At 37.6% G+C, this 26,889-nt stretch overlaps 1 protein-coding gene across 11 annotated transcripts in view; it reads right to left on the reverse strand.

Moving 5' to 3' along the window:
* KLHL13 (kelch like family member 13) overlaps positions 1–26,889 on the reverse strand; it is a 95,108-nt gene that overhangs the window by 15,319 nt on the left and 52,900 nt on the right. For all 11 annotated transcript variants that reach the window (XM_075512905.1, XM_075512900.1, XM_075512909.1 and 8 more), the window contains 4 exons: positions 13,374–13,515; positions 10,069–10,201; positions 9,615–9,811; positions 1,246–2,041 (listed from right to left, as the gene is read on the reverse strand). In XM_075512905.1, the coding sequence (XP_075369020.1) occupies positions 1,246–2,041; positions 9,615–9,811; positions 10,069–10,201; positions 13,374–13,515 (1,268 nt within the window). The remainder of the gene's footprint in view (positions 1–1,245; positions 2,042–9,614; positions 9,812–10,068; positions 10,202–13,373; positions 13,516–26,889) is intronic.

Consider the following 26,889-nt stretch of genomic DNA (forward strand, 5'->3'; position numbering starts at 1 on the left):
CTAAGAAAGTCTGCAATATGATCATGAAACAAAGTGTATGTGTGAATGACTAAGATGCATTTAAAAAAAAAAAGTCACAGATGCTGCAGCACAAATTGGGTTTTGTATTGTCTCAATTAAACATGTTTCTCACTGTACTTGAAGATATCAGTGCATTTCTAAAAAGCAAATCTTAGGAGCAAGAGATACTGCCACAAAGACTTGACAAGACACGGTTAAGTATTGGGCTGAAAGCAGCAAACAAAATAATGAAATGTTACATCTGGTTTAGATATCATATTATGCTAAAATTCCAAGCATAATCACTGTAACATTTCAATTTTAATGCACAGACACATTTACAGTTGAGTGTATGCTCCCAGACTTGACTGCAAATGCTAACCACTATGGCTTTGGAAAATGCAGTGGATTAATACAGGCCATCCTCTACAGACTTTTGTTAAATTAAGAGTTACCATGTATTTATTCTTTGTTTCCAACCATCTTATTTCCCCAAAATGGATTTTTTTTTTCCTCCTTTCCTTTTGGTCAAGTAAAATGAATCATTATTTGCAAGGGGGGAAAAAAGGAGGCAGCAGGACAGCGTCATTCATATAAAATAAGTTAACTGTGTAGTCATAAGATCACAGATCACAGGCAAAATACAACATTTTTAGTAATTAAAAAATCCATAATGTCAGGAGATCTGAATCTCACTGATCTGAGTGAAACAAATAACTCAGTCATTAGCCCACCTAAAAAAAAAAAAAAGAAAAAAAAGGACAACTAGCATTTCAAAATGACTATTCCAGAAAATTTGTGTCTTTTAAAATGCAACCTTCATTCAACAGTAAGTTTCAGTTAGAAAGTCATGTATCTCTTAAGAGCGAAAAGAGTAGGTTTGGTTTCTCAGCTTAAGTAATAAATTTTTTTTGTGTATAGTTGCATTTATATATATATATGCATGCACAGTTATACAGGTAGACACACATGCTTACTTCATCTCTGATGATAAAGGTGAAGACATTGGATATTATGCATCAATACACAAGATGCATCTATTTGGAAATTTTTTTGTGGAAGGCCTTGTAAAATTTACTGCTAATAGTATCCAGACAAACTCCTCTATGCATTTGCAGTATTTACAGAAAGAAGCTGTACGCCAACAACTTCAACTTGTTTCCTCTCCACCCATTCACAGGGCAGCACAGTATTTTGAGGCCTAAAAAGCAAGGCAAGAAGCCATGCTTCAGGAGAAGCACTCACCTAGCTCACCCGCTGCATTTCGACCACCAACTGCATACAAATGTCCTTTGAGGGCACTTAGGTGGAAGAAGGTACGCTTCTCATTTAAAGATGCGACTTGCATCCACTTGTTGTAGCGAGGATCGAACCTAAAGACCGTGTCAACCGCCGTCTTTCCTTTCGTGTCGTAATTACTCTGGCCCCCGACTACGTAAAGAAAGTTTCCAATCACAGCGATGCCGTGCTGGTACCTTGGTGCATCCATGGGAGCTAAGGATTTCCATTCGTGGGCCTTCTCGTCATACATCCGTAACTCCTTGCTGACAACCAGCTGCTGCCTCAGCACTCCCCCCAACGTCACCAGGTGAGTACTGTCCGATCGAATGGCAGTTCTCTCCGACTGCATAACCGGTTGCATGTATGGCATCATTTGGTAATTGCTGGCTTCCAAAAGCAAGTTTACACAGGTATTGTCAGTTCTCATGAAGTCCACTGTTTGAACATAGTTAATAAGATCCTGGGGCGTCATCAGTGGAAACCTGATGTTCTTCATTAGCTTTGCAGCATACTCCATCCGAGGCTCCTCATACCGTAGCCAGCGACAAGCCGCCTTGAAGAGTTCGAGTTCAGTGCAGTGCTTAAGGCTGTTACTTGAAAGCACAAAGGCAAGACGTTCAAAAGGGAGTTTCACAAATTCACCAGTACTTAATAATGCAGGGAAGTTCTTCAGGATGAAATTATTAACGTATTTATCCACTTCTGTGAGATTGTATGTGTTGGCAATTCGCCCAACCTCAACACAGTTTTCCAATGAAACCTATTAAGTAAACAGAAAGAGGAATCAAAACACTTTCTTAATTTGGTGCCTAAATGATAACGTACAATTTAATGAATACTGTAGAATCAGCAATATTTCATCATTTTGCAATGCTCAAGGTGATTTACACATGAGCAAATAAATATTCAATGCTACGTATGTATTCATAACTGCAAGGGGAGGCCCAATGTATTCCTCATTTTGAAGAAAGAAATGAGACAAGTAACAAGCAGATGGCATATATTAATTATGTCAAATACATTATACAATGATGATACATAGCAATTACACAGCACTTCATCCTTGAAAAGCTCTGCAAACATCTTTGTAAGAAAGAAACGTGGAAAATACAGTTAAGGGAGAGGTGATCAGCCCAAGGTTGCAGAGAATAATGCAAAAGTAGGTCTTGCCATTAGATGTTTTCTAACATTATTAAAACTGTATTGTCATAATGCAGCCAAAGAGAATGGCACAGCTACCTCGCCAATGCCACATATTTCAGACAACTTATTTACAGTGTTCAATCCCATGAATGCATTCCTTAGAAATGAACAAAATTGCATCTTTAGTAAATCAGGGTGGTGCTCTTACGAAATACGTTCAAAATTAAACATATGTCATTGTCAAAATTAAGACAAAGGTAGTGATTTTATATTTTTTAATATATGTGTGTGTGTATAATTTATATAAAATATATATTTTATATATATATATATATATATAATTAAAAAAAAAATAATGAATCTATGAGGATTTCCCCTAGAAATACCCAGCACATGAAATGCTTTCGCAGTATGGATCATACCCTAATTTCATTCAATACTTGAGTGACCACACTTCGACCTTGGTAACCACATCTTTAACACTGTTGCTACATCTACCTTTCTTACATCTTTGGCTCCTAAATTTCTGAGGTCACTTGGGATCCAAGGCAGAGGGAGGAAGAAAGATGGGAGGGACGGGACATATCTTAAAGTGGGTCTCCAGTGAACCCGGCCAATTCATTTCAGCAAGCTCTACAGTACGTGTGCAAAGCAAGTCAATTTTCAGATGCTTCTTGCTGAGAATTGCAGCTTTTTTGCATTCAATCCTTATTCTAACCCAAGCTTCATTTACACATGCTTTCTAGTCTCTCTGCATGTCAGCCCTACTCAATGTCGACAATTTCCACAACTTTGTGATTCTCATTATATTTGTAATGCCAAAAGAATTTAAGCTTCCGAATCTCATGGTTATTTTTAAAAAGATTATAAAGATTGAGGACTATGACCTGATTGCAGCCTAAGAATTCAAAAACCTTCAAATGACCTTCTGGTCATGACAGAGATTACAAGATTTTAATACTGTATAACTCAATCTGATCATTGCCCTTTAATACTAGACAATTCAAAAGTCTAATGAGTATGGGAATAGAAAATTTTTTTAATTCGCTAGAAACTGGTCTAACTTGCCCTAGAGTTAAGATCTGCAGCCATCAAAAGTCTTCATTCACACATCCTGAAATGCCTTCATACAGTCAAAGGTTCCGAATCTTATTCTTCATCTCTGGGAACACTAATCCTGTAATCAGGTCCTATCTATAAGATGAACATGTGGCAGACTGTCAGGAGTTCTATTATAAAAATATCCATGCAATACATACATGCAAATTATTTTTGTATTACAAGACAGACCACATTGTTTATATCAAAATATAATCACATCAGCTACCAATTACCTATAAAACATTCTCTGATTCTTAAGAAACATTTTTTTCTTCTTTCGACTGTTTTAGAGTCAAACTAATTTCTGTACATTTCCTTTTAGGATTTTTAATTTATGTAAATTAATTGCATAATGGAAGTAACAGCATACCTTAAATTAAGTAAATGAAACAGGACATTCTTACTTCTAAAATTTCTTTGAAGCTGTATAATAAAAATAAAGCAATGGAAAAATCACCCCTTAAATAGCTGATTTACAGTATGCCACAAATCTTAACTCTTGCTATACAGTTATTGTATTTAAAAACTACTTTGGAATACATTTACTGGCATCAGACTACAGAGATGCAGCAATTTCTCTATATCAAGGTAAGCAGACAAAGATATTATTGCATACAGAAAAGCCATGCTTGAAGTCAAAAGGTCAAAGCAAAAAAGGTACAGATTGCGTACCATTGGTACATGGTGTTCAGGTTGCAATGAAGTATTTAGACCTACTGCAGAATGCATGCCAGTTATCAAATGCCCAGCATGCATCCAGCTGATGCATTATCGTAACTATGTACACTGTAAATCTATGCAATTGAATATATTCCCGGAATACTTACACTTGAGAAATTTATTGACACATTACACAGTTAATGACTGATGAACATGACATCAACAGTTTCCAGTCACCCCCTAATTCTCAGAAAATTTACCTTATACTGCCTTAATTAATCCACTGGAATTGTATTGCACTCAGGGTTTTACTTCATACTATGATTGCAAGTACTCCCCATTATGCTTATGAAATTGTGCACTTTTTTTTGGCTTACTAACAAATTCCACCACTCACCTCAAATCAGGGTACCACATTAAATATTTTCTTAAAGGTTACTTTCCTTGCCAAAAGTACTATTACCAATTTTACTGTGCTCCAAGATAACAATCAATGTACCAGGCTAAATTATATTGCAAAGATTTCACAGTCATAAAAATATACACTCTAGAAATTCTTAAGTCCTGACCCAAAAAATAATCCTTCAACAGAATGAAATGCAATAGTTACTTCTACATAAATATTCAAAATTGGACAGCATTAAAGTACAATAATGCTATTTCAACACTTAAGTACTTAAGTTACTCAAGTGTTGATTTTCAAAAAAACAGTTTGACTTATGCTATGGTACTTATGAGAGGTGTGGAAACCGTTCTCTATGGAAGTCAGTCAATCAGGTGCTCATCAACAGAAGGAACTGCTACTTCTGGAAATCCCACTGAAGTGAATGGGAGGAATGGAAATATCAGACAAAAATGTAAGATTGATTGCACAGTGAATCCAGTAACTAGTAAAGATACTCATGCAGAACCATCTAAAAGCTGTAACTGGACAAACAGCTAAGCAACTTCGTAAGAAGTCAAGAATTTTAGATAAACACTATTTTACTTGGGCGTTGACTACTGCGCAGAGCTGCTCATTCACATTACTCATTGTAATTGCTCCTTACAAAGCAGAAGTAAAAGTTCCAGAAAATACTAAAAAGCTTTTAAAAAAATAGAGGCCAAGCACAGCAGAATGTTATTACAGCCTGAAAAACCAAACGCAAAAGCCAAACTACTCTCTCGAGAAAGCAGTTGATTTAAATTCTTTGAAATTTTGAAGCAATCACCCAAGCTCTGTTAAAAAACTTAACTGAATAAAAAATACTACAAAACTGGACACAGAGCAAAACGATCGCAAGTATAAGAACCCTGGAGAACAGCTCAGGAAAAATAACATGCACAGAAAATCAAGTCCTCAAGCCCAGTACCACAGAATATTTAGGTGTCTAACTTTTTGTTTCAACAACTATTAGACACTGAAGTACTTAACAGGGTGTTTCAAAGTGTCTAAGTTTAAAAGAGCTTACATTCCCCTGAAATCCTCAATTTTTCTGTGGGTTCCCATATACAGAAGTCCAGAAATAACAGCACAGAAATTTGACCAGCTTGGAAAACAGAATCAATCATACTGCCCCGTTAGAAAAGCTGGATTTTTGGCGGCTGGCAGAGCTGGCCCTGACATTGGATCCCACACTCCCACAAAACTGAGACCATCTTGCTCCATCCTCAGTTAACCAGGTTCTTGTGACAAGACAGATTTCCAAATATTGACACCTCAATATTTGACAATTTGCTAGTCGTTACAAAAATGTAAAGCACAGAATTATAGAAGGAATAAAATTTTCTTATGCAGCTATATGAAAGCTACAGCCAAGGCATTAATTTTCAATGTTTTGGAATGTTTTCTCTAATTACAGTATAACATCCCCTTCCCCATTACACTGTGATTTTCCCGAGTGCTGTAATTTACTTGGATAGGTTTCTCATCTTTCTCCATTTTGTACACTGCTGCTACTTTCGCAAAAACATTGTGTTCTCTCTAGCACTCACTACTCTGAAAACATTTCCATAGCATTTTTATTAATTTTAATTACATTATGGCTCACTTAGATGTGAACCTGGGAGTAGTCCTAGTATATCGTATAGCTATAAATATTCAAAACCAATACTAAAAGGAAGACTGAAAACATCTTAGCAAGTATTCCAGTGTTTCTCTGGGAGTCTGTTCGACTGCAGAGTAAATACTATCAAAGCAATGGGCTACTTGATAGGAGGGGTATAAATGCAGAACAAATAAAACATTTACAAGTCAGCTGCAACATACACCATTCTTTAAAGGTCTCACTGTTTTTTTTTTTTATACAAATTAAGCTGTTACCTTAAGCTTATGTTTTTCATTGTAAATATTTCCAATACCCTCTTATGAAGTAACACAGTTACATTATGCTTTACATAAACTGACTTCTATAATCTCTTTAATAATGGATTCCCTAGACAATTTAAAGACAATTAAGTATTTGGCAATGGTTACATCAGCTCTCAGATGCTGCTCTCAGCTAATTTCAGTAGAAATACGCTCAAGACTTGCTCAGAGAACTCATTTAAATTACAGAAATGCTACTTCAAGAATGGAGCGAAACTAGTATAATCTCTGTAAAACTAAGATATGGTAACTAAAACAGCAAAACCCACCAAGTTTGCTCACGAACTCTTGTTCCTGTTCAAACAAATTCCAAAGAGAGTTGATTCAAAAATTCTTTATACAAGGATGCTGAGAAAATAACTAGACTAACAGCACAAACTTAGTTTTGTACTTTCTCTATAGTTTCGCAATGAATGAGATGATGTTCCCTTACACATCAATATGAAGGAAAATATTTAAGAAAAGAAAATCAATAAAATTAAGAGAATGAATAAAGTCTTCCTGATGCTGAGCTTTTCAAATGATGCTGATACCCTTTCAAAACGTGGTATCAAACAAGACATTTCTTACTTGAATCAAAACAGACTGACTGAGTCAACATTGTAAGTGAAGGAACCTTCAGAAAACAAGCATTTCAAATGATGAAAAAAATTCTTCCAAATAACACAATTTAAGATGAAAGAAGCTCTTTCCCTAAGAAAGCAAAATAAACAAGCAGCTGCCCTACCCAGAAAGGGGAAAGGGCAACTCGGTGTCCCTGGGGCTCACCTCCCATCAAAGGGAGGCCGCTCCAAATCCCTGATTCAAAAGAACACCAAGACCTTATTCCAAGTTGGCATTTATAGCAACGTCAACCCTGGAGAGGCAGACTGCATCATTTTGAAAGGTAAAAAAACCTGAGCAACATAAAACAGGTGGTGTAGGATTTAAGAGTATTAAGATTAATGAAACATTATCACAACATTCTCAGAGAACTGGCCAATTACAAAATATGCCAAAATTAAAAGCAAAACAGTAGTGTTATAGAGCCTAAATGCCTCTAACACTTTCCTTATGAAACAGATTGCTGTTATTAGCAGCTTGGAGTCTTCTTGTTTGCATAAATCCCAGTACATGTCTTCATTAGGGAGGTCACATTTCTGAGCCTGTACTCTGAGGAGCAATGGGAATACCTGCTTCTTTATTTCTCACTACAGACTATCAGAAAGTTGAATTCCAAACAATATTATAATTCATGTAGAACACACCAGTTTCCCTGTTACAGGTAAGGTGAGACTTCTAGTAAGGTACATAAGCAATTAACATCAGAAAACCTCCAGGAAAAATTAGAAATAATGCCAAAGTGTCTCTCTAGGCAGAACTGCTTTGACAACACAGCTCTGACAGCTCTCTCATTCTGCAGCCCCACGAAGAGGTGTTCCTTATCGTTGGCAGGACACAGAGAGTTATATTAATACAAGACAGCAGGGCAAGAACTAGGAAAGGTGTTGAAGCATCATATATTGGCATTGCTTATGTACTGTGTTTAAGTTAGAAAACAGATAACTGCACCCATATTCTGAGACTGCACTGTTTGAACTATAGAAATAAAGTGAACATAACTGAAGCATACAAAATGCATGCAGTAAGTTGGCCATACGCTAGAATGAGTGCAGTCATGCAGTGAGACCCTGGAAACTCTGATATCTGAGATTTAAGTAAAGGATGTTCAAAAAAATAAAACCTCTGAAAAACATCCCAACATGTATATGTGAGCTATGCTTAATAAACAACAAGATTAAACAGAGGAGTATAAACCCAATGCTTTTAACAAGAGGTTGGAGCCAGATAAACGAGGGGAGTGTTTTCATGTCACATCTCTTTCCTTACATGCCTTTTCCCATCCATGAAGACAGAATCCAGGAAAAAGCTTACAAGAGGAGAAGCCGGTTACCACTTAACAAGCTGAATCCTTAACAGCTCTCTTGCTTTTGCAAGAACAGAAGTTTGTTTTTTAATACAGAGAAAACTGCAAAACTGTTTGACATTCAACTTGAAGGGAGCATGGCATTCTTCTCCAAAGCACAGCCTCAAAACAAAACAGGACACCACCTCTGAAAGAGGAAGGGAAGGAGGAGGAAAAAAGGTTGTTACCAAAGTTCCCCCTCCCCCCAGAGTGAGTTCAGGACCCAAGATTTTAATCTCTGTAATAAAAAAAAAAAAAAAATCAGCAGAGCAACTTTAAATCATAAATAGACTGCATTGCACTGGAACTACAGTGTACTGCTTTGCAGGGCAAACTTTTTATTTGTTCTAATTACACAAAAGCAACCGTGCTACAAGCTGTGTACATATTCTTTTAACTAACCATTATTAGTAGGAGAGGGTTGCTACTTTGGGAGCTGTCCCCTGCTTACAAAAGCACTTATTTTGGTAATTGTGAAAAAATATTTCCCCAGTAGGCATTCAAGGCCATTTTTAGTTCTAGCAAAATATGGCAATCAACATAAAGTCCTTGTAGCTACTTTTCTCATATAACCAACATTTCTGTAACATCCCTCTTAGTAATCCCTTTAGAGGATATATTATTCTAAAGGACTGTGACCAAGTTCACTCATTTACAAAGAAGATGTAATGGTCTCTGTGATGGTCACAACTGCGGGCTTCATTCCTCAAAACAAAAAGGTTTCAAGAAAGGTTCCCAGACAGCAACAGCAGCTCACTCTTCTATTATTTTTTTCAGTTTAACTCACCAAGTAGCTTTCTTATGGAAGGATATCGAATGTGAGGGCATAAACTAAGAAATCCAGTAAGGAATCTGGGAACTATGATTATCATCGCTGCTATCATCACTGCAATATGCTTAGGAATTAGAAGAATTTTAATGCGGTATAACATTTATATCAAACCCACACTGTATATAATACTCAGAAGAAAAAAAAGACTTTCAAGAAAACTACAAAGCAAACTTGTTCTCTATGAATCCAAATCACAAATAATGGAAAGTTTTAGACTTAACTTTGACTTACACAGTCATTTTTCTTATAAAAAAGCATACCGAGGCCTTAATCTTTGTAAATGTGAAACAAGTAGTAAGTCTTACCCCAGAAATAAGAAACACTTTACAGAAGTCCAAAACAGGTAAAATCTGCAAAAAACTGGCAGCTTCCAGAGTGTCCTGAAGGTTGTCCATGTTAAGGGAAAGTTTTGCAGTATAAATGAAATCAATGATCTTCTTTAGGCCTATTTTGTTCACACCATGAAGCTTAATGCACATTAAATCCTGTTCCTTCATTCCTCCTGAAAAAGACATGTAGGTAAGTTTATATCACCATTTTGATTCGGTTGAAATAATTTCATAAACTTACACAAAACATGAACAAATATGATTTTAAAGTTTAATTTAAAAACCCATATGCAACAGGAGAGAGAGTACAACTACATAGAGCTGTTTGCAGTCCTGGGCTGATTCACACACAACACTGAACATGTGTTTGAGTGTCCAAACGATGGTAATTTGGAGACAGCAGTATGCATTACTTTAACAAAAACACCACCTGTGAACATAGCCTTGAAGTAATCACTTGCAGAAGCCATCATTGCTCTGTGAACAGGAAACACTTCGTCACCATCTCCAGGAACAAGCGTCACATCACAAAGCAAACCTTCCACTCGCAGTTGGTCAAAACCCTGCAAGAAGAGCATAATGCAAAGCATCCATTTGATTTGGGAGGAGAGTAGGAGCCTCTTTCGTTTTCCTTATGTAAATACATACATAAAAGTAAGTAGTAAGTATGGACTGTAGTTCCAAAGAGTCATTAAGAAATAATTTGTCATCTTACAACCATTATCTCTAATATATTCAATGATAATTATTCACTGGAAAACAAGCAGAATAATTATTATTTTCCAGAAATGGCTGAAGAATGCACAGTACACTGGGCCTTAGAAAGTAGCGTTATTCCGCTAATTAAGTTATTTACAAGAAGGAGTTTGTTTTGTAAGCTTGCACTCCAGCAATTGTTTCGGGTAGGGACTGATATCTTTTTTGGACCTACCCTTTCCGTACACATGTACATTCTAGATATATTTCTGTTCCACACCAGTCTAAGTGCGTTGCAACCTAAGAGGCCACAAAATACTGGGGCCTGAAAGGAAAGCTGTCACCTGGTTCTATGATTATCAAATTTATTACCGAAGTTCACATGGCAAAAACTCCAAAATAAGCTCACATTATATATCTGATCTTTTCTCAATTACTTATAATGGCTAAATATGATAAAAAAGAAAGTCAACTACAACAGCACCCTAGAGTAAGATTTTCCTCTAAAGACACGCCCGGTTGGGGATACTGGAGGATGAGTGAAATACATACCTCCTTCACACACTGCAGAACAGAAGCTCAAACATAAAACCATTTCCTTCAACCGTGCACGTCTGATATTTTTCTAGTACTAACGAGAATGTAAAAATTGTCTTTATAGATGTAACACTTAGAGAAGTCTTGGCATCAGCCCGCTTGGTTTAAAATTTAAGATATCTTAAAGCAAGGCTGTATTTTTAAAACTGCAATGGTAAGTAGAAATGAACATTCAAATTTGTCGCACAGAAAAGAACAGAATGCAAATGAAAAGATGAGTATTAGCTCCAATAAATCAGAAGCCAAGCACAGGATTATATAAAACTAATGTATTTCAATGACTCAAATGACTTGCCTGTAGTTCCTACAAACAAGCCTTTTCAACTAGTTCTCCTTTACAACTACCAGTTCTCCATTCGCTCAAATTTTGAAGAAAAAAATTGAATGAGGAGGAAATAAGCTCTGAACACTTTGCCTAGCGTTCAAACAAGGGACAGCTATATGCAGACGCTCAAGCCTTAGAAAATAAAAAAGAATCACTAGCTTCTCCGAATAAAAAAAAATAAAGTCAAATTTTTGTCCCCAAACTTAAGCCATCTATTCAGGCAGCTGTATTGGGTTTGTGTGGCAAGGTTTTGGTATCAGGGGGGCTACAGGGGTGGCTTCTGTGAGAAGCTGCTAGAAGCTTCCCGTATGTCCAATAGAGCCAGTGCCAGCCAGCTCCAAGACGGACCCACTGCTGGCCAAGGCCAAGCCCATCAGGACAGTGGTAGTGCCTCTGGGATAACGTATTTAAGAAGGGGGAGAAAAAAACCCCTGTGCAACTGCAGAGGAAAAGAGGAGTGAGAACATGTGAGAGGAACAACTCTGCAGACACCAAGGTCAGTGAAGAAGGAGGGGGAGGAGGTGCTCCAGGCACCGGGGCAGAGATTCCCCTGCAGCCCATGGTGAAGGCCATGGTGAGGCAGGCTGTCCCCTGCAGCCCATGGAGGTCCACGGTGGAGCAGATATCCTCCTGCAGCCCCTGGAGGACCCCACGCCAGAGCAGAAGGATGTGCCCGAAGGAGGCTGTGACCCTGTGGAGAGCCCATGCTGGAGCAGGCTCCTGGCAGGCCCTGTGGACCCATGGAGAGAGGAGCCCATGCTAGAGCAGGTTTGCTGACAGGACTTGTGACCCCGTGGGGGACCCACGCTGGAGCAGTCTGTTCCTGAAGGACTGCGCCCTGAGGAAGGGACCCACGCTGGAGCAGTTCGTGAAGAACTGCAGCCCGTGGGAAGGACCCACATTGGAGAAGTTTGCGAAGGACTGTCTCCTGTGGGAGGGACCCCATGCTGGAGCAGGGGAAGAGTGTGAGGAGTCGTCCCCCTGAGGAGGAAGGAGCGGGAGAGACAACGTGTGATGAACTGGCCGCAACCTCCATTCCTCGTCCCCACGCACCGCTGCGAGGGGAGGAGGTAGAGAAAATCAGGAGTGAAGTTGAGTCCTGGAAGAAGGGAGGAGTAGGGGGATGGTGTTTTAAGGTTTAGTTTTTATTTCTCATTATCGTACTCTGATTTTGACTGGTAATAAATTAAACTAATTTCCCCAGGTCGAGTCTGTTTTGCCCATGGCGGTAACTGCTGAGTGATCTCCTTGTCCTTAACTCGACCCACAAGCCTTTCATTATATTTTCTCTCCCCTGTCCAGCTTAGGAGGGGGAGTGATAGAGCAGCTTTGGTGGGCACCTGGCATCCAGCCAGGGTCAACCCACCACAGCAGCAAATCAAAAGAATAAGTGGCCGTTGTTCGCCAAGGAGTCATGCCATACAGAAGTCATCTGCAGTCCTGATAAAGACTGCATTGGAAAGTAGCAAGAGCTATGCAAGCTGTAAGCTTGAATCTGTACGGCATGTAAAAGCTCCAGCAGAAACGAGAACATAAAATTACTTTACTTTTAAATTCTTAAAGCTTCAGAGAGGATAACATTTTTATCTGTTAGATAACATTTTTATCTGTTCTACCATATGGTAGTGCCATATAGTCAGACCCAGCACAGGGCGTTACACCAAACCTGGCAGGGCTCTGCATCTTAGGGACATGAAGAAGGAGCATGGAGCTCTCCTCATTCACATGCCTAAGGCAGCTTTCACACAGGAGATGGTACAGGTGTTTGCCTAACATAATTACATGATTATATTCAAGTGAACTTCTTTGCTACAGCTGTAACTTCATAGTTTAAACGATATTACCTCTTTGAAATTCAGAGTGGACAGGGATCCAACCCAAGGAAAAGGCCAGGGTTTTTTTCCAAGCTGTTGCTAAAAGTCGAACCTTTAACTCGCAGAAAAAGAAGTTACAAGCCATGCCCACTTGTGGGCATTGTCAGTACAGCACACTAACATACATTTTTTTGAGGCTTTTTAGGAATTATTAGTCTGATAAAGTCTATTGAGTGGAGGCATTGTTTAGAGCAGCCAAAATTCTCAGTACAGATCAATACTGACACAAGAATATTTCATTACCTGTAATACCACAGAACTGTGAGTATTGCTGGTGAAAAATCTTGTGGTCCCTGTCTTAGAAGACTGTAGATGGGCAGAGATGCCCATATCGCTGCTACCAAGAGACACTTTCATATGAGGATCCTCCTCTTCCACCAGAGATCTAAGAAGATTAGAACAAAGAAACCTTAAGACCAAACTCATTTTCATTCAGTGTTCTTGTGTATTAAAACCACAGTCTTCTGGGATGAACCATAACAGCATAGGGGCTATAGGTGAAAAACCAGCAGGTGATAGAATCAGTCCTTAGTGGTCCCCTTCAGCTAATCTAAGAAAGCAAAGCATTAACAGTCTCTAAAACAGCATAACTTCAAAAACTTAATTTTCTGCTAATAAATTTTTCCTTTTCCTTCCAGCCCCACGTCCCTGATAAAGACACTTGCATACTATTTTATTTCTATGTGTGTTTCCAGTATTGTAGGATGCTTCCAGGGGTTTCATCCAGTTTTCAAAATCAAGTATCTTACCAGATTGCCAAGGAAAGCTAAAAAAGACTGAAACTCACAGTGTAATATTAAGTTCAATAATTTCATTCTTATGGCTTGCAGTATTCTGCTCAAGTATGAACATAATAATGGAAAATATACATAGTGGAGTTTCAAGCTACCTTTAAAAACACACAACTAGAACTCCTTTAGGACATGACATACAGTATTTTGCTAGCACAGGCAACCACTTCATAATTTTAATTTAAGATTTGTTAGTGTGAAGTCAATACTTATGGTTTTGATTCCAAGCAATTACTGTCCAAATCTAGATAGGAAGGGCTAATTTTAGGTAGAACTGTTAAAGAATTACTGCACTATTATTAGCCTTCCATTTTAATCTTGAGATGTAAATTAGGTTTACATAAAGAGATATGCATATGAGACTAACTACCCTAACCTGTAATTATTATAAAATGTAAATAAATTTCATCTCCAGAAATATTAACAATAACTAGTTCCTGTAATTTCCGTGATCTAATGTACTACCTATTAGCATGCATAGCGGTATAATGCATATATGCACAATATTAATTAGCAAACATAAACTGTTAATCCACAGATGAGGGCATCTTCATTATTAATAAAGACTCCATGTTTCAAAAGAGATTCATAGCAGTTTGACATAATTGCTGCAAATCTCAGATACAAAAAGTTTTCCAAATTTTAAACATGCAGGTTAAAACATTGGCCTCCAAGCTAGTTTCAGAAATTACTTTAAGTGACAAGAATGTGCTTAAACAGCACCCCCCCCCCCCCCCAATTTTGACTGTAATCACTATGTAAGGACAAATTTGGAATTTGCAGATGAAAAATAATTTTCATAATTTTTTCCCCAAAAAAGTTTTGTTTCTTCTTAAAAAAAATATTAACCCCCACCTTCTTTGGGTACATGGATGTGTAGAGCAGTTTCTGAAACTCACACATTACCCTGATAGCACTGATGTGCCTTGTTCAAACCCATGAGTACATAAGGTCAGCTATGAAAACATATTCAAAACAAATTCACCATTCAACAGTGTACATGGGTTTGAAACAGTGAGATTTTATGCACACAGACATAACAGATTGTAGGAACAAGGGTACATCTAAATAGCTTTGACTTCTAATGTAGCAACCCAATCCTTGGACATCTGAAAAAATTAATAAATGCGGAGGTACTGCAGCATGTACTGCATGTAAAAATTGTGTCATTTTTGAAACAGAATTATCTCTATTTTATAAAACAAATCCAGAGTGTAATTTAAATGAAGTTTTACAGGGTGTACCTTAGAAAAGTGCTCTCCAAACTTTCTTTAGCATCCAACAAATGCATACAACGATGTAACACAGCAGCAAAGCAGTTGCTAGCTCATCACCCAAAATATTTTTGTTCACTTTGTTCTAGGGTGTTTTGGGTTGGGGGGGTGTGTGGTTTTTCATTTTTTTTGTTTTCGTTTTAATACAATCACATCAAGGAAAGAGTCTAACATAATTTCAAAGGACACCCAGTCTCTACCTTTGTAGATGTCTTTCTAAGAAGAAATATAAATTAACATGGGGAGACTTGTAAGTGTGGGTGGGACAGAACCGCAGATTCAACTAGCATGACTCTGACTGTATTTGCTCTTGAAAGACCTTCCTGAAATGTCAGATCAGATAGCCATTATATGAAGGGGCTTTTAAAAGACTTTTTCTAAACTCAGAAGAAAACAGAATATGTACATATCAGTTAAAATCATTAGGAAAAGAAATGTACAAGTAAACCAACCTTCTTAGCTGTTTGGAGTGGACTTTTTACCATGTTTGCCACATACACCACGCTACTTTATTTCCCCACAGCCAGCATATTTCGTAAGTTTTACAAATGAAGGCAAAGACCTTGACTATGATTCATTTATTCCAAGAATGGCAGTGATAACGGAAGCATTTTTCTGAACAGGCCACATCACATCCAACTTCCCAAGCTTTGTCCTAAGAGGTCCTCTACAGCATGTGATGCTTTGTTACAACTGCACAGCCAGAGAGGATACAATATTTCAAAATACTTGCAATACTTAAAAGTATGCATTCGACATGCCAGGTGTGGCTATAAGCAGTTACTTCCCCTACCTGATTTTCAATACATTTGTCTAATACCTATATCACACATATAAGCTCAGCAGCTCACAACCTACTGCTCTTCTGCAGAAGAGATTTTCACTATTGCTCTTCCACATTTGCTGTTACGTATGTACAGGAACTTGCGTATGCAAATTAAACATTAATAATTGCAAACTTCCACACTATAAAAATCCACCAGAATATAAGCGTTACAGTTCTAGTCTCAAACATTAACTTGGCTGCGTATGACTGCACGAGAATAAACGTACTTAAAGATAATTAAATTATATTACTCCTCTACTGGTTTTTGCTTTATATCTAAACAACTATGACAAATTAAAGAAATTGTGGTTTTGTTGTTTTTTGTTGTTGTTTTTTTAACTACACCACCTTTTTTACCTACAGCTTAACAGTGTAGGAAGGCAGAGTACCTCCCCCATCATGCAGAAAGTGACATTCAGGAGAAGTTACAATGCAAGTCAGCAGTAAGACCTGGCAACAGCACACTGATCCCCTGAATCCCAGCCTTGTGACATTCACCGAGAGGAAAAGAGCACTCCCGGAGCGACCAGAAATTATGAGTTTGTCCTTGGCTTTGTACCAGTTTCAACATTTATCTCCAGACAACAAGAGAAACCCGTCTTTGTAAGACAAAGTGAAAATGCAACAGCTCTTACACACCACGTTGATACCAATACACAAAGAAAAAACAAAACCCAAGCACTGTATCATATACAATGAGAGTAATTTCAAACTGCCCTGCAAAGAAATTTTTAACTATTTGGAATATAAGTTCTGTTTGGGGGGCCATAAAGAGAATATTCAGAAATAACTGCCATTCACACCCAGAACAGATGGGTAACACACTTTATATCCAACCGAATTCCCAACAAAAACACAGTAAGTACATCTGTCTTGTTTGGACACTTACCAAAGGCATTATTTACATTCATTAACATAGGTCTGCTAAGCACTATAAATAATTAGATACTAATGAATGTAAACATACCGATTTTTAACTTTATTGTAAGTACAGTATATCACAATTAAGCATACTACCAAAGAAGAAAGCCAATTCATTTTCTAACTAATTTCATTGTTCTGATCAACAGAAATCATTAAACAAGAAGTGCAGCAGTAGCATTTTTAACCAGGGTTAAAAAAAAAGTTGGAGGAGACAGCTAACACTACAGTAACATTTCACAACAAGTTGCTCTAAATGGGGATATTAACACCACTTTCAGTGCATAGACTTGGTCTGCAGGGGGTTGAACATTACAGTCTTAAGAACAAGGCAATGGTGGAGTTTAATGGGAAATGAATATTAATATTGCAATAGCAAGGCAGAGGAGCTGCCTGACTGTTTCTGCAACCTCTGGGAAGCAGTGGCTCACAGTTCAGAGAAAGGCACCGGAGGTTAATTAGGTGCTATCACAGAATAAGCTGTCACTCAGAATTTTCTTTCTAACCTTATGTTGATTCTTTCAAGTACAGTATAGTTTTTTCCTAGCTACTGTAACCACACGTGCTTTTCTCATGACTCCAAGCTAATCCTCCAAGTACTTCCAACTGGTATTTTTGTTGCAATGACATATGGAGTGTGCATTATATGGATATTAATTATATATCTTAATTTCCCAACTTCCTGTCAATTTTGAAGGAAGATAGCTTTGCTTTTTACCATTAAAAAAAGATGTAAAAGTAAGCCTTTTGATACAATCATCTTTCTGTAGATGACTGTCCACTAGATTTGCTTTCATTTATTCTCTCTCTAAAGATATTATTTTTAATCTACATCTACTAAAAGGTACCTGAACACCCTCTTTGAGAATCTGTGCAATTAGCAATTACTTTAGAAGTAGAAAGAAGACCATAAGCCAAATGTTGAGCTATGAAAAAAAAAAAACCACACAAAAACCACTACAATAGTTCAAGAGTCTTGCCAAGCTAATGTGAAGAAGCTAATGTGAAGCCTCTTTGCATTTGTGTTTGCGGGGAGTGGGGGGGTGGGGGGTGTCACAGTGCAGGCAAAGGAAAGCCATAGCTAAGCACCACCCTAGTGGAGAATAAATAAAGTTCAAATGGAAAAATTCAGTAGTAGTATTTACTGATTCATTGATTTGAGATACACAAGTTCAGTGGCTTTTAAGTACTAATCAGGTATATAATTCCCTAAATCTTGTAACAACACAGGAGAAAATATAGCAGGGTAACAAGAACACCTGACTTCTGTTAATGAAAAGACCACTGGAAGGTGAAAAATCATCTCAATGGGTCTTCATGATTTTCTAGGTTTAATTGCTAGCACCTGCACAGAGAAGTGGCATGAGTAAATAATAGAGAAGTGGCATGAGTAAATATCAAGACTGGCACAAACATTAGAGAGCTTAGTATTTCAGAAGAATACTAAATATGCAATTTGAAAATGCACAGACTGACCAAAGTATTTACAGGACTTCCGTCCATTACTGCTCCCAATTCTGTATGCAGTCTAGATTAAATACAGTGAACTATGGAAACTGTGAACTGACTTTAAAGTTTGAAACCGAAATATGTATACAGCAGAAGAGCTACTAACCCTGTGACCAGGGACAGGATACGAGACCCTGTAGTTGGGCCCAGAACTTGAACCTTATTCACTCAATCCTTAGCTGGAGGCTTGCTGACAAACATAGCTGTCCACACCTCTAGCATAACTGCAATTTGTACCTTCCTTCAAAATATGCTTTAAGTACTGGAACTTTCCAGCAAATACTGACGAATATTTTTGAACTGACTGGAGTTACAACATGATTCACAGAGCCAAATTGCTTTCTAAATCACTTAGCAAATATTAACCTGTTAAAACAGTTCAGAGGCATCCAGGTGACCCATGACAACAGGGACCTGTGGAAACCAAGACAAGTTTTACTGTCAACTAAAATATTCAAATAAGGCATTGCCATTTTGTACAGCACTCAGTGGCAGGAATGAAATAAAACAATATTCTGTTATGATGTTTTCTTCAGAAATTAAACTCATTCTGATGCAACAAAGACAAGGCAACTATGAATATTATTGGGGATTTGTTCATTTACATCAGTAAAACATTGATGTGTTTGAAATTGTCAGAGCATAGTGCACAGTCTTTGAAAACAAAGTAAGGAGATCAGCCTACAGCTACAGATATTTTAGAGTGCATGTTCTCTGATTTAAAACCCACAGTCTTTACATAACTCAGCAAAAGCTTGCCAAAGCCATATTGGCCAGACAGTGAATTCTTAATTTGGTGAAGCTCAATAGCTTGTTTTTGAAAGGATTATAACCTTATTTTCCCTGTCAAATTACTGTCCAATGAACCATGACTGCAAGTGTTCTGGTCACTGGTAAATGGCATCATCAGCAATCACTCCTGGCATGTGCCAGTACTCTGGTATTTATTAGCAAGCAAGGAACCAGATTTCAATTTCATATTAAGATATTCTTATTACAAGACAAATCTTTACTATTTTATGATCTATCAAAAAAATTTGGTATATTACAGGGCTATCCTATACATGCAGCTATGCATGTATTTTGCTAATGAACCTATTAATGAAAAGGCCAGTGAAATACAATGAAACTTTCATTTACTATTATAGAGTAATTCTTTACTTTGTATGCATAATCTGCTAAAAAGTATTTTAGTATGCTTAGTCTGCCAAAAAATAATTTAAGTATTGACTATCTTACTGTCTTCCCAGTATGAACAGCTGTTCCAGCTTCGTGAGTAATGAATTCAGGAATTCCCCAAATTACATGGCCACCTAGGAGCTCAATAAGCATAACTGATATGGCAGCATTGTATAAAAGAAAGTCTCATAATGCTTCTATTAAGAAATTCAAATATTAATATAATGTAGATGAACAAATTACACAATCATGGTATTTCACATTTCTTCCATTCCGTATCTTCTACCCATACAATTTCATGAAATCCTTTATTCTGGCAAAGAAGTTACTTTTACACTTATCCTCCCCTAAAATACTATCTGTTCTTTTTATTACTATTTTTTAACAGGAGTTTCTAACTTAATTCCTTTGTGGTATCAGTAACCCAGTAAAACTAGCCAGTTTTATAATTTGTTAATGGTTTCTTATTACAAAAATACAGCAAAAGTTTCTCTAGAAAATGCAAGTTTACATTTTAAAATAGATATGTGACTCCAGCTAGAAAAGAAAACAAAAGCAAAAGGTCATTTTTCTTCTGATAGCTTGACAGAGCAAGTTAACTCCTCTCTTAACAGGCCGACCAACCGACATGTTCAGCAAACTTCAGTTCTTGCTTTGGGGGCACACAGGTACTGACAAAGGCTGCTGCTAAAGATCTGAAAGTAGGATGAACGTAAGACCAGCGCTGGAAGGTAGGACTGAAATGACCTGTGATACACACAAAGCATTAGGAGTACAAATCATGGCTTTTTTTTTTTTCCTTTCTTATTATGATCACTAGTCCCATGCCATCAGCTTCAGATGTCACTGTTTTTACTGAGCAGTTTAAAGGCTGTATTTTTAATAGATTAACTAGAGGCTGATAATGTCACTAGAAACACTTTGCATTTATCAGGTTACTGCATTTCTTAAAAATTCTATTTTAATGTTGTTTACTTGAAAGGGGCCACCACAACCAGAAGTCTGCAAACCTTTACCTCAAGTGAATTAACACTGCATTTTAACTACTGTGGGCGAGATTTTCAGAAGTAGCTACAGCTACAGCCCAAGCTCACCTTGGGCAATGCTCTGATATTTGTATTTGCATATGTCACTTTTCACACCTGACCTTGTTTATAGATTAGAAGGACAGCAGTAACAGCAGAACATTTAAATATTTGTTTAGTAACTTGATGCTGAGCTCTTCTAAATCTCCACTCCAGGAGAAAGGCATAAAATCAAGCTTACTGTTTCTTAAATTAAAAAACAAATAGGATGTTCCTGTATGCATTTTCCACCTTTCCTCTTAACTAAGGGTGTTCTGTACCAGGAGAACAGAAAACTAGGCTCTATATAGCACAGCAAACCAGTGAGAAGTGGCATTTTACTTTCACAAGGCTCTGGCCAAGAGCATCAGGAGAGGAGGATATAGAGCTTCCAAAGCCCCAAAATCAGCAGAGAAGGACAAAGATCATTTCTAGACACATGCCAATGGGCAGCAAGCAGAGGCAGGTAGGTCTCTAACTGCTGTTTGGACACAGTTACAGCATGAGATCTTCATTGCAATGACCAGCTTAAGAAGGTGTCTAAAGGGCAAATTAAGTACTGAAGCAATGTAGCCTGAGCAGCTCTGCAAGGACAATCACCAAAGCTAGCAAGGCCATGAGGGGAACAACATCCTCAAACCGACTTGAAGGACAGGGACACTGAACCTTGTTCCAACCAGAGTCAGGCTCAAGGTAACCTTAAGCTCTTCAAGAAGCAAAGTTTTGGAGACTAGTGCATTAAAGTCAAGCCTTTAACTTTTTTTTTTTTTTTTTTTTTTTAATACAGTCAAGTCTCTTTGGACTTCAACACATAATCACCAGCTTAAGAAAAAGCTTCTGCCCAAGCACACAAGCCCACGATGTCAACAGAAACGAAGAAAGCTACTAGAAACACTCAGACTGAAGACGCAATCACTGTTCCAAACACCGACGGATCTGGGTGGAAAAGAGGACAACAGAGAAACAAGGATTTTCTCAACATCACTTAAACCTTTTTCTATCACTTCCAAGTAAGGCCACACTGTGACCAAAGCTAGCCAAAATTAGGTCCCACAAAGTTAGCAGAAGAGGACTGAGCAACAACTGTTTCGGTGTGATTTCCCAAGGATATGCACACAGAAAATATTCTCCTCAAAATTCCTTCTTAAACAACTGAACTGTCAGAGGTCTCAAGCTGTTTGCAGCATAATTACAGCCCGCTGGTTAATTCAAATTTGTTTTCCACAGAAACAAAGCAATATTTGGCTCAGTCATTGCTATAAAGCTTTTGTTCCTAATAGTATTTAGTCTCTCTGGGAGCCCGAGTATCACATCCACATTTATCTATTTGACAAAGGGTTTACATTCATTGAGCCATTTGTAGCTTAAATTTGCAGACTCAGATTGTTTAATGATGTTAAATTAGAAACGGTTCTCTAAAGACTTTTTGCCAAAGTTGGTGTCAGTCTATTGATTCCTACTATTAAAAACAGAAAAGGCAAAGCAAATACACATGCTTTGTAGCTTTTCTACAGAAGCAGAACTACTTTATTTCCTTGACATTCAGAAAGGTAAAATACAACAGTCACTCAGAGGTTTCACAGTTTAGGCTGGACTGACAGTGCACATCCTATTCTCTGCCCTTTATATTTGGTCTTCAGTGTTCAAAAGGCAAGTCATAATTTTAGCTAGGCAGCTTAATACTTCCTGTGCATTACAAAACACTTAAGAAAAACATTTTGCATGCACCAGCAGATTACAGTTCTACCTGATGTTTCTTTAAATTTAGTTTTCATACACATAGAAATTGTTAAGTTTACAGAATGGCTCCTTAGGGACAAACACCTATATATGTCTAAGGTGGCACCTGCACATTCAAGATTTGGTCCTAGAATATACATCCCCTATATTCCTGTAACAGATTTAGGAACAACTCCTTTCCAGAGTGTTGGCTTTTTTTTTTTCTCTCTATATAGTGTACAGAATAATTTTGATAGCTTAAAAGCCAGCAAAAAAACATAAACAAGATTCTGACATTAGGGTTTGGTAGTTAACGCCTGCTCTTTCTGCTGCCTAGGTCTGCTCTACCATTCCTCTTGCTTTGTCACTTCTCACAGTCGTTTTAGTATTCCTTTATTACAATCCTCCGGGGAGAACATAGGGGGGCATTAATTACTTTATATTGTAAAATATTTTCCCCCCCTACATGATAAAGAGTTTAAATCTAAGCATGCCAGATAACAGGTGTGGGTGACTTGTCCATCCCATGAAAGAACACATTTTTACAACTTGGATATTGCAACAGTCTCAGTCATTGCTGGACAAAATATTACAGTAATAATATAGACGTGCACTTCCACTTTAGCATTATAGCTACACATTATCACACTACAATTCCTACTATTACCATTTAGAACAAGTGACTAGTATTTTAAAACCCCAATATTCACCAAGTACTTTATGAAAATCCATAGGTGGCCCCATCCAAACTTCAACAGAAAATACTGCCTAACACTAGAAAACCCAGGGAGTAGAAAGTGATTGCACAAGAGTTTTCCACAATCACAAGGAAATAATGGCAAAAATTACAAACTGGCAGAACAGGCTGAGTAACACATTCAAGATAATTCAATAAAGATGCTTTAGCATGTCACAACATAATGTCAATATCGCAACATCACGCTATAAAAGGAGAATGTGACTTTGAGGGCTTGTAAGCCACAGCATCACCTATAAAGGTCTGCCCAGAAGATTCACTAGCACTGGGAAACTTCATGACAACCAGGTTTGGTTTTTTCCTTGTTTTTGCCAGTTTATTACTGCAATGAAATTTCACATTTCGAACTTACAATAATCCACTGAAATACTTATTATTTAAAAAGCAAAAGCAACATCAACAGGCACAAATGAAAACTCCAGATACAAAATTGCTGGGATTAAAAGCAGTCTTCTATTTATAAGATATAAGCCCCTTCTATTCCCCACCCGCCCAATTCATCTGTTTGCATGCATTGTCAGATTAGTTTAAAGAAGTATTTGGGGTGACCTGCACATTGACTTTCAACATGTTGACATTTGAAATACCTAGGAAATAATTGCTTAAAATGGAAACGTTACCAAAGACAGGTGAGTCTGTTTTGGAAATGTTGCCAAAAACAGGTGAGTGTTTTGGTGTGAATACCATGTAGTCTGCCAAATGCTCAAGAGCCCAACAAAAGGGTTTATTTACTAAAAATGACCAATAAAGACAGTAGACACATATAGGGTGGTCTCACAAAAGGGAACTGCCTAATATAGATGGTCTGAAGAATTACGCATACGCACCTTTTCCCATTTAAGTATATATCATTGTATAGAATAAATTCAAAGAGCTCATTATAGAGTAAATCAGGGATTTGAAAGAAGACACAAAAGCATTAACCTATATAGCCTATATAAGCAGCTAAAACTAACACTGATTACTCCAGAGTATTAAGAATTTATTCTACTTTTCTGCACAGGAACCGATTTCCATTGCTGCAAAGCATTTCCTATCGGACAAATTTCACAGCCACGTAACTCACGATAGCCAGACTGATGCAAACCCTTTGATAGCAATATATTTGGAATATCGCATTTATTTATTTCTCCTAACATTAGTCAGTTGTTTATGAATACATTCAAAGGATAGTTTCCATTTAAAATATCAACACACTATTCTATGTAAAAGGATAGAAGGCACTAAGTTTACAAACAGATTATTCTGCATGATGGTTTTTTTTATTTTACTTATTTCTAAACACGGCATGTTGGAGACTAAAAACAACTGAACATTTAGCTTTTCAGAAAACAGCTAACAATCATTCTCACATGACACAGGATTATAGAATAATCCTATGTCATAGTATTTTTGAAAATAGTATTTTTGCATTATTGAATTCTTTGCAGATGTCCATCATAGTACTTTGATCTCCAGTTTCCACAAACATTTCCATTTGTGTTAATGGAAGATGTGCACAACTTTGGAAAACAACATAAATGACATTGCTAATGTTAATAAGAAAGAGTTCTCCTCTTAGTTCTTAGTGCACGAGATTTACATGGCCCATGAACAATAATTGGGACACATATTCCTTTACACCTCAAAGCTGTTATATAATAACAACTACATTCTGAACTGTTCCTCACCCTCTCTTGAAGTAGTGCTTCAATTCTTAACCTCTGCTTATGTCAGTCACTTTTTTTGTTTGTTTTTAACATGCGGCCATCAATACATAGCTACAACGCCAAGGAATACCACTTTTCCAACTCGGTATTACTCACTTTGTCCTTTTCTCTGATTCACTTGCTGAAACTGCTCACCTGCCCACATAATCACCTAGTCACCAAGTCACCTAGGTCTGTCCCCATATAGTCAACACAACCGCAAATATGAATACGATTTCACTAATGGAGCATAAACTTGCTGTAACAGCTTTCACACTCATTTTGACAAAAGGAATCTATATTCTAAATCCCAACACCGTAAGTGTCATGAAAGAAAACGTAAAGCAGCTTGACAAAGGCATGCACGTGCACACATATCTGCACGTTCCTAACCCATGCACTAAGCCAGGCTGTATTACACCTATATATATTGGTCACATGCCCGTGCTCCAATTCTAATACTATCTAATTTTCCCTACGCAATGTCACTGGATCTCTCCATCAACTTGGGGGAAAGCTCAGGCTACTCTGGACCAGTTCCACCAGAAGCCGGGAGATGTCTGCATTTCCCTTCAGAGGGATCCTTCGTCTTCTGTGTAACATGAAAAGTTACCTCTTGCAGTCAGGATATCCTGAAAATATCCCAAATAAATAACTGGTGGGAAACAAAACCACCAGCCAAGAGGCAGCGATTCACTGCTGCTCCTTTCCCACTGCCAGAAAAGCAGTACCAGGCCCAGCAAAACCAGCAGACTTCCCAGTAACAGAATCACGTCCTCACCTACAAAGTCACCAGCTCAACTTCAGCAGGTCCTTTATTTCATGTACTACCCAGCCACAAGTTTCCTGCAGCAGAGGACCCTCTGTGACGAGCTCTTCATACTCATTCCCCACCTCGGGAACTACCGCAAACTTCTCAAGCAGAGACTGCAGCTAAACCACTCCAGCTGCACAGCTTGCAGGACAGTGAACTGTTCTACAGTAGTACTTTGTACGTAGATGCCCGCTTCATCCAGGAAGCTAAATGTGCTCGTAACCGCCAGTCTCGGCATTTCAATACAGGGAAACTAAGGCAGAGTTCAGGTATCGTGTACACAGACCAAGTAAAACACTAATAAAATCCATGTGTCCTGACAATCGGTTTAATGTCTAGATAAGTTACTTGTAAATCATAAGCAAGATGAAGCTTTTAAAGTTAAGGTCAACTTTACTAGAAAAACCTGAAAAATTGGAATTTCATTTTAAGTACCCAAAAAAAACCCAACTCACCTTTAAGACCTCCCTACTTTACATTCCAAATTACAATACAAACCTATTTTATAAGATTAAGGTGTCAAGTATTAAGGGATTAAAAGCTCAATTATACCTTTGTATACTCCAGATCCAAAATATCAAGTACAGAAGTGTCCATCTGTGAATTCAAGGCTTTTATGGTCATTTATTTTACATGGATACATGTTCCACATCACATGCCACTTATTCCTGAATCTTTTACTCAAAACATAAGCCTTTTGCCAATGTGCAGAGTACTACTTACAAAAGAAAACTTATAAATATGAATGTGAAAAACATCAGATCACATAAAACAGTATCAATTTTACTGGAATCTCTGCAATGAAGATAATGAATTCCATCACTTATTTTACTGGTCAACCTAAATTGCAAGGTTTTATCAGTTGATATATACTGCCTAATTAAATAGGTGCCATTTTGTAATGTTTCTCATTCTTTATTATAAAGTATATGAATAATTTTAACATTAGATTTAAGAGTCCTGCTAATGTCAGGATTGTGTGCCAGTGAAGAAATGTCTCCATAAACACTGGGATACATCGACTCATTATAAAAAGATTAAGGCTGCTGATCACATATTTCTCATGCTCCAGATAAGCTCGGCATCATATAGTTCAGTATGATCACTAAACCTGTTCACATACTTCCACCACAGTGAGATAATCAGCTACATGATCCCCATCATAAAAGCCGGAGCATACACAGAGCTAGATTAGCAATTTAAAGGCGACACACAAA

The sequence above is a fragment of the Mycteria americana genome, chromosome 10 (genome assembly GCF_035582795.1).
Source record: "Mycteria americana isolate JAX WOST 10 ecotype Jacksonville Zoo and Gardens chromosome 10, USCA_MyAme_1.0, whole genome shotgun sequence".
Taxonomy (NCBI): domain Eukaryota; kingdom Metazoa; phylum Chordata; class Aves; order Ciconiiformes; family Ciconiidae; genus Mycteria; species Mycteria americana.